The sequence below is a fragment of the Lytechinus variegatus genome, chromosome 1 (genome assembly GCF_018143015.1).
Source record: "Lytechinus variegatus isolate NC3 chromosome 1, Lvar_3.0, whole genome shotgun sequence".
In the NCBI taxonomy this organism is placed as follows: Eukaryota; Metazoa; Echinodermata; class Echinoidea; order Temnopleuroida; family Toxopneustidae; genus Lytechinus; species Lytechinus variegatus.
This window is the reverse complement of record NC_054740.1, coordinates 17744403-17755801: the sequence shown is the minus strand read 5'-3', so window position 1 is coordinate 17755801 and position 11399 is coordinate 17744403. Positions and strand designations below refer to the sequence as shown.

Below are 11399 nucleotides of genomic sequence, written 5' to 3'. Positions count from 1 at the left end.
CATTATGATCACGTTTTATTATCATTACGCCGAAGTAACGAGAACATTAGATTACATACTGAAAATAATTCCCCACTTGTTCAAGGTGAGCAACGATAGAAACGAAAACTTCATTTTTCTTTGCACAACACAGATGGCATCGATTTTGATGGGGGGGGGGGGCATGATGAGCTAAATGTTGCTTCTTTTTCTCCAACAAGAATTATTTTTGATATGCGTGCTCATTTTCTATAACCATAAATTATTGCTTATCGTCATTGACAAACAGTTTAGATTCAACGTGAGAATAGTGTTTATATCAATGAAACAATTGGTAATGATCGTGCTCCACTGTTTTTCCATGGTTTAACTGTAGACTTATCTTTATACAATATATCTATCTTAAATAGGAACATTTCAAATCCTCCCACATACACTTACAACACGAAATTTGTCTAACGAATCATCCCTTTATCAGCCTCGATCCACATCCACTCCCGTCCGCCACTCCTTCTCCATCCCCATGTTCTCCATCTATCGTTCGTTCGCTCTCCCTCTCATTTTCTCCCCTCCATTTTTTCTTTCTCCATCTCCCCTCTCCTTCCTTCGTTCTTCCTTCATCTCTCACATATGCCTATGTCTTCTTCCACATATATATTTTTTTTTTAGCTCTACCCCCACCATATCTTCCATTACTGTCTTCATTCTAACTTTTGTGTCTCAGTCTCATCTCTTTTCTTTATTCATCCATTTTCTTCTCTCATTTCTCCCTCTTTCTTTCGACCTATCCTCTCCCTTCTTTCTCTCTCCTCCTTCCATCTTTCTCTTCTTCCATATATATTTTTTTCTCCTTCAAAATCCATTATGTCAAAAGTATTTTCCATCTCTTTTCTCAATCCTATGTCTACATGAATGTTGCACTTCCAATGATACAATATCACACAAAACTTGTTACACCAAATATAATTTTATGTATAGTATATATCTGTTTGAATCATAAGCAATGTTTCTGAAATAAACAAAAAGATTAACAAAAATCATAAATGACAAATCATATCATAACTATTTTGGATATTTAAATAAAGAACCAACTGAAGTAACAATTGTTGATATCAATAATACCATGGCTAGAACGATTTGAGTACTAAAATCTAAAACATCCAAAGAACTGAATATTATTTTCAAAGCAGTAATACTTGAATGATATTCCATTTAATAAAACTATATATGTATGGATTTACAGTCATTGGAATCTATTAAACAAAGTTAAATATTTTGGTTCGATATTTGTTTTAATTGATAATGCATTGTCTGAATAGTCTAGATCTAAATATAATTTTCAATTAATTCATTACAAAAAAATATGTATTGCAAATTTTACACAATTTAATTAGAAATCATTTCTAGAATCAAAGGACACTGCAATCCAAATTCAAGTTGATTCCCACGGATACAGTGCTAAATACTACTCATAAGTTAAAACATGTATATTGTTTTGTAGATTTTAAAATAATTTTTGGAATAATATATTTTAGCTTGCTAAGCTTCCTCCCTTACAAAAACACCCTAGATCTCATTCTGTCTGTGACATCAGCAAATTCTAAGTGAGCTAACAAAGGGATAGTGGTATGAACTTTTACCACAGCTAAAATATGCAATGTCAGACATGTAGTATCACCAGCAAAAAGCAATGTAGAGGTATTGTAAGAAAGCATGAAATTTCATTACGAGCATGTGTCGCGATTAAGTTACGTAACATTATATATTGCAAAATGTTAGTGACAACACCAAGAGTGACAAATTATGTCACTGCCAGGTTGGAGCTCTTTTATAAGGGGTGGAGTTAAGCAAGTTATTCTTTCGAAACTTATTTCAAAATCTATGAAATATATTAGGATATAAACATTGATTGTATTCTACACTGTGCATTAATGGGATCAATATTAATTTGGATTGTAGGGGTCACTTAAACTGAGGTAGACTATATATTTTTTCACATTTGTACAAGTGAATATTAATGGCATCAGTTGAAACCAGATCAAGATATTTTGAATGGTTCTAGTGTTCATAATGTTAAATTTAATAGTATAAATACAACTGATCCCAACTTATTTCACACTTGATCCTTTTTATAAGAAAGTTTTTTTTTTATAAAGAAAATATGAAAGTCATAAGTTCATGCTTCAATATTCAAACTGAATGTAATGAAGAAATTGAAAATTAACATATTACCTACAAATCTAAATTGATTACAGTTCAAATTTGGCACTATTTAAAATTGCAACAATCATGTATCTACCCACTTTGAACTTTTCTTTAAAACATTTTTGGCATTGAAAACTATTTTCTATTTCATATCGGAAAACATTAAGCACACCAAATCTAACTTGACAAAATTACATTTCACTCAACTGACAATCAAATTGTCAATAATCCTTCACATGATATGTATAGATATCAATGTCCACTTTGAGTGGAATGATATAAATACATGTTAATAAAATGTTTGCTTGTAGTTTGCTAGGCACCAAACTTCTCAAGGAAAGACAACATATATCACTAAATTAGTCAATGAGAAATCACTGACATCATCAATTACTTTGATCTGATAAGACAAGCTTTGAGCTTATTGGATATGACAATTTGATTGCCGAATTTTACATTCTACAGTCGCTTTGCGAATATCTTGAACATTTGAAAGAGTTTCAAAGCATCAAAAATATGGAGATGTTTTTAAAAAAAAATCTCCCACATACAAGTACCGTTTATTCCAAGCCAATTACTTTAAAATAGATTGCTATTGTCTAATTATGACATTGCTCCAAATCGAGCATGACCTCAACGAAAATAATCTGTTATGACTTGTACCAAGCCAACATAATTGACAAAAAAATAAATCGGTCCAAAAGAAAAAGGGAAAAGGAAAATAAAGGAAAAGAAAAATGAATCACGATACAATGTCATTAGGACTTTCTTATGCTTTTTTGTGAGTCTAGGATAAGTTAAAACTCAAGGTAGCAAGGCCCTGAAAGATCTTGGTGTAGTAGTTGGTATTCATAACCACTTCAGACAACGAGATCTGGATAGCAGCAATCGAGAGTACGACACACTAACATCAAGGCCAACTGCACCCTGTTGTATCTGTTTTGAAACCTGCATACAAACAAAATAAGTTGGACAATCAACGTAGTCTTATTGTACAAAAAAATATTACAATAGTCTTTCAATTTCTCAAATCTTAAATAATTCGTTATGAAGTTTGTCTTGTACAAAATCCATTCTGTTTCTGGTGACTCCCGTAGGAACTCGGCAGGACAGCGATTCGCTTATTTTGAGTCAATCTTGATTATTTTCAACAAAATACTATTCAGTGCTGTCCTACTTAACTTGATTACAATCAAATGAGAAAAAAATCTATATGAAAAAAAATGACACCTGAATTCTAAAATTTTCAAGTTCACACTTTGTTTGGATTCATAGAAAAAATGTATAAATTCTTACCATCAAAGTATAATTGGAGAATAAATGAATTCATGTTTTTCGTTGTGACTTCAGCATCAGCAAATACTGCTGGTTCTTCTCCATATGCCATGGCAGCTATGTGGATGATCTCTGGGTCATTCTTAAATGGGTAGACAATCACATTAAGTGCTCCTAGAAGAAAGAGAGAAATTCAATCATTGTTTAGCTCTATAAAGAGTACCAAGGGCTTTCAATTTGTTAAACCGAAATATTACTAGGAAACATGTGAGGATGCATTTTTTGGATATTCAAAGGCATTGTAAGGCATTTATAAGATGTTATGGTAATCAAATCTAATTTCATACCACAATCTGTAAATGAACTATGCATGGGTGTCGATCAGTATTCTTGGTGGGGGGGGGATGATTGACACAAATGTTCTTGTGGATGGGGATATTTCAACATTACCCCCACTAAAATCACAAGTTAGGATGTTTGGGAGTGGTTGATATGCATGGTGTTCTTGGAAATTCCTTCATTGTTGTAGTGTACTATACTTGTATAATTTTTTTTGAAAATTCAATTTGTGTTACAAGTAAGCCTATTCTAAACTCATACCGAGAAAAAATGACAAAAACTGACTGGACCATGTACATAGTGATCTGTTTATTGAGCATGATGTAGACACAGGGGCGTCAATCCATTTTTCAGATGGGGGGGGGGCAAAATTATGAATCAACGTTCCAAAGGCGCTCGATCACAAAATATATATATATATAACTCATGAGAAAGAGACACATATCTCACCTTCACCAACAATGCGAGCGTGAAGCGCGAGCTAATTTTTTTTTAATATATCATGAAAACAGGAAAAATGTACCTGTTTAGGTTTGTTTGTAGTAACTCATGAGGAGGGTCGATACATGTATCTCACTAGAGAGCGAGCTGAAATTTCTTTATATTTCTGACCTGAAAGCTTGATATTCTAAGCATTTTTGGTACCAATGATTAAGATGGGTATCTAGAAGAACAATAGATGCGAGCGCGAGCTGAAAATTTTGATATTTTGATCTGGAAAAAAGGACACTTTAATGGAAGATATATATCCAACAAAAGATTATTGCAAAATCAAAGTTCTTTTGAGGTTTAGAATTGAAAACGGGACATTATATTCACCTATATAATCATGAAAAGTATGGGTTTTCGGTACATGATGCGAGCGCAAAGCGCAAGCTGAAAATATTTATATTCCAATCTGAAAAGCAGACATTTTGAGCACGATTTTAAATCAAAATCGAGTTGGTATCTCAATCTCGCTTGCTGATTTCAGTGTAGCATTACAATCTTATTTTATTTTTTAGTTGCACATGCGGAATTATTGGGGGGGGGGCAAAACGATATGTTTGCCCCCCAACATTTTCATTGGTGGGGCGATCGCCCCCTGCCCCCCCCCCCCACCCAGGATCGACGCCTCTGTGTATACAACTTCTCTCTTAAATCTAACCTGACTGGCAATATCTTTATTCTTCTTAATGCATGATGATAAAATGCAGATTCGGACCAATTAAGACTAGCACAAATTACAACCTGTGTGGCTTCTCGTGCGCCATCGGGCTTACCGTCATTCCTTTATTTATCTTGCCATCCTTTTACTCCCGTTTATTTTTCCACCCTTTTGAGTTAATGATTTATTTAAATTAATTTATTCACCACTGGTGGGATGGAACACCCTATCAACAAAAGTTGATTTTCGTTGGGGTCCTTTTATGTCATGTGTTAAAAAATATCAGATACATAAACATTTTATTCTTTTTCATCTTGAACCTCCACCCATCTGTTTGATAGTCCTGAAAAAGAATGTTTTTATTTAATAACAATATACACAAATTGCGAGGGAAACAAACTGATTGATGGCATACTATAATCATCATGATCAAACTTTTCATTTTTTCATCATTATTATAATTTTTCTACCCTAAATTATTGGGGGGATGATAATACAGGCCATCCCCCCCACTTGAAATATTGGGGGGGATATATCCCCCCATCCCCCCGTGATCGACACCCATGGAACTATGATCGTTCAAAGTAAATGTCAAATTCTCACTTCAAAAAGTTTCAACATCTCAGATTACATTCTTCTACATACCTGTCCTTTTCTCTTTAATCTCATACTTTTATTTGCTACACTGTTAGAAAAGTTATCCTTAAAATAAAAGAAGTTCCTGCGGAAGAGTTTCGAGAACACCTGTAATCTTACCAGATTGCATAATCTTACAGGAAATTGGTATTTGGTGTATGGAATCTTTCAATTTCCTTAAATAAATCAGCCTTTTCCCCTTTTTATACAGACCTGTTCTGTTAAATTGCTGAAAATTCCTTTTTATGAATTTACTGAATGATTCTGTTATTGCTTTCTGCAAAATCTTGTTTTTTTTCTGTAAAATCAGGGTTTTTTTTAACAGTGTATGGTCAACATTCTTTCACAGTCAAGAGCTCCCACCTTTGGAATAATCTTCCCTTACATACTATCCATCAGTCCACTCTCTTGAATCCTTCAAATCTCTCCTAAAACACTCAATACAAATGCAACTTAATATCATTCTTTGCAAGCCTAACATTTTGTACCTTCCAACGGTATGGTGTGGATGACTTGAAACTTCTGCATTCCTTCATAACGGAAGATATTCAATGAGCTGGTTCGGTTGATGACAACTAAGAAGAGCTGGTCATGGATCACTACGAACTCCAAGGACTTGACTCGGAAAGCAGGGATCTCTTGCCAGAGATCTATTTGAGATTCACCATCAGCATCATAAACATAGCTGCACATCAAGGAACAACGTAGTAGGAAATGATCTGCACCAGAATATTCACAATTGAGAGCTCCATTCACCTTTTAAGATAATGCCAATTTTATCATAATATTCACAAAAGTGATAATTTTAACTACTAATAAAGCCAATCATGTGTGACTTTTAATCTTTACTCATTCACAAATTTATGTCCTGTAGAATGTTCAATGAAAACAAGCTTCCTGATCTATGAATGCTTAAAACATTTTGCATGCACACTGCCAGGAACTAGATCCAAGGTTTATTCATACCAACATTTTCATACATCACAGTTTCATACATCGATAACTGAATTTACAAACTTAATAAATAGAACATTGATTTTCATTGATTCATAATAGAATTAAGAAATTATGACATGTACATAATATTACTTATATCTTGTAGTTTCTACAGAATAATAACTGAGACAAAAAAGGGATATGAATATGTGGATATGAAGGAGCCAAAAGTGAAAGCATAAATTGTTGAAGGTGGTTACTTGTTTCTTTGATTGTACCAATAATGAAACCTCGTAATGAAAGCAAAGCATGTGCACGTTGACCACCTTTTCCTTCAATTAACACATTCAGCAAATTCTTTGTCATAATAAAATTCTAAGAACATTCATCTGGAATGTCATGGCATACAGCCTGTTCTCCATCCCAGAGAACAGCTCTATAGAATCTGCAAAATAATTTTCCTTTTCCTCACATTCCAATAATCCATGGCAAGAGGAAGACCAGAAAATAAGCCACTCACGTGTAAATAGATACAGGCACTTCGTAGTCTTCGAACTCTAACTGACCCTCAAATTCATTAGCAAAGGCCACGTAGTAGGTATCACGGAATTCCTTGACAGCCACATCTGCTACAGCCGTTGTGGTGATGACTACTTCCTTGACGAAGTCACCCCAGATAGCAGACTCAACCATGAAAGTCCTTTCTGCTGTGTCTAGTCGGTTAGCTACGGCCAGATGGAGGATGTCATCATAGACAAATGGATGGTAATCTGAAAGGGGGTGAAGGAAAGAAAAATTTCATCTTATTAAAAAAACAATTTGGTGTTTTTTGTTTTTTTTTCTTCTATATATCACGTTAGATTTTTTATCTTATTGTTTCTTTATACCATGTCATGCTATTAATGTTCTGGGAACTGTGCTTAATATACAAGGCCTCTTGGCTTTATTTATGCAGTTCCCCATTTCATTTTTATTTTTACTCTTGCTTGTAAATATTTTCTCATATCTTTTTTAATGAATTTTTTTAAATTGAGAATGAAATGCAAATTGAAATGAATTGAAGTAAATATGTCACATGTAAAGTACAGATCACCGCTTATTACTCAAAGATTTTATAAATGAAAAATTAATTCTTAAACCATTACTACAGACTTTGTGCAGCCTTCAAACTTATCCATTCCCCAAAAAATTATTTAGAGTCTGTCGTTTTTACACAAGTAAAGAATATACTTTTTGAGAATTGAAACACCACAGAATCTCATGACCACACTTAAAATGAAAATTTCATTCATTGACTAATTTGACCCGAATTCACAAAGGTGAAATGGGGCCTTTGTGTTCAGATCTTAAAAAAGGAAAAAATCTGTAAATGACACCTACATACCTTAATAGCACCAAGAGTATCAATTACATGGTTGTGGTTGAAGCCAAATGCTACAAACTCCATACAGTATATTGCCGACTGGACTGCTGACGTCACATCCCCGCCAATGATAGCCCGATGGTTAGCTACAGCCAAACAGGGTTGGTTCGAGTTTGGGTCAGTGTAGTGGTCAACAGACACAGAGCCAACCCCAGCAAGACGTTGGTAGATGAAGAATTGTTCGACGACGGGGGACCATACATAGATCAGGATGAAACGGTTGGTGATTCCTGCAAAAGCTGCTGGGATTACTGCATGAAAACACAACAAAAGGTAATGAAACCAGGACTCAAAATTACAAAATGTTGTAGTTGTAGGATTCAAGTCTCCATTTGAGGGTAGTAGTGTGAAAAAAGAAGATTCACTACTACCATTACAGCTAATAAAGCCACCATCAGTACAGCCTATGCTGCTATCATGATATATACTTCATACAGTATGATCCTTATACTTCTGATGGTGATCTTAATATTAAAATGGTGGTATTTTAGCAGCAAAGGGGGAAAAAGATTACAGATGTGTTTCACTCTATTCCTTAAAAAAAAATGGAAATTTTGGAGTGAGCAGCCTGTGGACAAATACCTTGCAAATTGACTTCAAACATACTAATACACAGGATACCACTGTACAAACTGATTTATAGCTCTCTCTTTTTTTTATCTGTAAGAGTTATAGAGCTCAGCTAACAAATCATTTAATACTTACCATCAAGGTTAAAGGATTCATTCTTGGCTGGTTCAAGTTGAGCAGGGAGGAGAAAGCGCTCTTCACAACTTCTTACAACGTTTGAGGTTATAACAGCCATGAATAGCCAACCCTCATGATCAAAGAATGCAACATCATGGACGTACGCCAGCTTGAGGGTCTGTACAGAAAACAATTATAAACCTCAGGTTGAATACTGAAATATGAAAACACCAGCATTCTGATGACTAAGGAATTCAGATTCAGAAAGTATAAAAATCATTATATTTGGTTGATTGAATTGTCGTTTGTATTCCAACATGAATTGACAACAAAACATATACATGGTATGTTACATTAACAGGTGAAATTATCTTGATAGTTTCATACTTCTGACAGTGTGTGGCATATTTCAGTAGTACCTCCCCTAATCAAACAAGTCATTGTTTTATTGGTTCAAGTCCAAGATATTCTTTACAAACCAATTCTCTAAAAAAAACCACAAACACACAAATGCAACTTAAAAAATGATAGTTGTGAGACTTAGATGATTCAATACCTTGAAATGGTCATATGTGCTGTTCTCATTATTCCATTGGAAGATGAATGAGTTTTGACATCCTGGAGAGTCACGGTAAGGATCACCCATTGCCTGTATCAGCCATTGGATACCATCAAAATAATACCCTCTCCATTTACCATACCCATCGGTCTCTATGGTTTGGACCAGCTCTGGATACCTCAAAATATAGGCTTGGTCTATAAGGTAAAAGGAAGTCAAATAGGTATTAGAATGTTACTCTCAAGTATTTTTAAACTTTGCATTTTTGCGATAAGGGAGTCTTTCATGGGTATGAATGATTTGCACATGAGCATGAAAACAACCACAATACACATCACAGCTTTATTTAATGGGGTGACACACTCATTGTCGGAGTGACTTGTCAAGGAAACATCAAGTACTTTATTTACTAACATCTTCTAATAGATTTTTTAGAATGTCAAAACATGTTATACAGATTCCCATTCAACAATACATGTATATATAAAAAAGAAAAGGGTCATCGGTGCTTGATCTCCTAATTTGAAGTAATCTCTTTCATGCCCTCATAATCTCATCCTTCAAATTTCAAAATGATCTTACTTTGGAATGCATCATGCATGCCATCGATGAGATGACACTGATCATCCAGGAACTCTTCAAAATCATCCAGATCTAGTGTATTATGGGTACGTAGATAGAGCTCCACCACATCCTCTCCATCGATGAGAGCTGTTGTAGTGATGTTGGTAAACGTTGGACTGGTCTGAATAGTCATAGAACCGGAGATGGTTTGGTCACCCGACACCAATAACTGTGGAAAAAAAGGATGTGGAGTTTCAATTATACCGAGTTATATATCCAAAGAGTCAAGGGACTAATCTGCCCTTCCTGCTCTAATAACAGAGAATTTTTTTGATATTTATCAAATGCCACATTCTTTCCTGTACCAAATATTGAGATTATTTCAATATTTTGAACTTAAATGGGGGAGCTCATGATTTTACCCTCAAAAAAGTTATTTCTCAGTTCCTTTGTGACTCCTGTATCAAAAGGAATAGCATCTCAACTGGCATGGAAAGTGGCTTATTTTTTTTTTTATATAAGAGATATGGGCTTTGGACAAGATATCACTTGATAAATCATTTGTAATCAAAGCAAGAACAGTTGTTAAAATTTGCTAGCTCATTGTACTTACTGAAGTAGTTTTAATGACCTCTACATCAGCCCCTTGAACCGTTCCAGTAACATCCATGTTCCCTGAAAACATGACACCATATTGAAACGTTTTGACAGCAGTGACTACCTGATCTCTGGATTTGGTCATGAAGTTTGTTGGGGAAAAATCAAGCCCGCTGCATTGCCCATCCACACTGTATGTTAGATGAGGAAAAGAATAAAGGAAAGATAAGGAGAAGTAAGGAAAATTTGAGGAATGAAAGTTAAAAACATTGATTTTCTTTAGAGAATAAAAGATATATCAGTAATGTCACAAATGATTCTTATTTGCGTCTTGTCACAAAATATTCTGCAATTCCCTGAACTATGCAACACAAAAATCTTGAACAAAGAAAGCTACGGTGTGCATATTGATCATTTTATTCAAATGCCTTGATTATTTATGTTTTAACTCTAACAAGAATGCCTTAATGTATCATGTAAATAATGACTGGACTGAACTCCACGTTCTTGAGTTAACCCAGTCTGAGTGCAGCAAAAAAAAAAAAAAAAAAACATGTCCTTACATGCAATCATTATCATTATCAATAAATTTGCCATTTAAGATCAAAATCCTTCCATACCATAGCTAGTTCTTTCCAACAAAAGTTATAACCACAACAAGAATACAAACCAACTTACACAAGATCACCATCAAAGTGGATTGATTCAAATGATAGATCTACAGTAATGGTATAGCCGGAGTCCTTCAAGACTGCATTCGCTCCCCAATCAGAAACGTCCACACCATCAATGGTTATGACATTCTCAAAGTTGAGATTCTGCCCATCGATTTCGACATCAGAGCTGAATATTTTGAATCCAGTTACGAGCTGGTTTTCATTGGTTACCATGACATTGCCAGATACATCGACGCCATCGATGACGACATCAACAAGCAGGTCACCTGAGAGCAATATAGGGATTTCTTAATGTCATCCAAGAATATCACTCATATAGTGTTGGCTTGTAACAAGATGGTATCAGAAAATCGATGTGCATCTTAGCTATGAATA

At 34.6% G+C, this 11399-nt stretch overlaps 1 protein-coding gene across 1 annotated transcript in view; it reads right to left on the bottom strand.

Moving 5' to 3' along the window:
* Positions 1-934: 934 nt before the first annotated feature.
* The window catches only part of LOC121407726, a 67090-nt gene continuing 56625 nt past the window's right edge, over positions 935-11399 (bottom strand). Inside the window, exons 25-34 of the mRNA XM_041598921.1 lie at positions 11026-11290; positions 10364-10538; positions 9769-9979; positions 9184-9383; positions 8646-8805; positions 7898-8191; positions 7038-7287; positions 6070-6266; positions 3481-3633; positions 935-3132 (exon numbers count right to left, since the gene is read on the bottom strand). Coding sequence (XP_041454855.1) covers positions 3095-3132; positions 3481-3633; positions 6070-6266; positions 7038-7287; positions 7898-8191; positions 8646-8805; positions 9184-9383; positions 9769-9979; positions 10364-10538; positions 11026-11290 — 1943 coding nt within the window. The 3' untranslated portion in view covers positions 935-3094. The remainder of the gene's footprint in view (positions 3133-3480; positions 3634-6069; positions 6267-7037; positions 7288-7897; positions 8192-8645; positions 8806-9183; positions 9384-9768; positions 9980-10363; positions 10539-11025; positions 11291-11399) is intronic.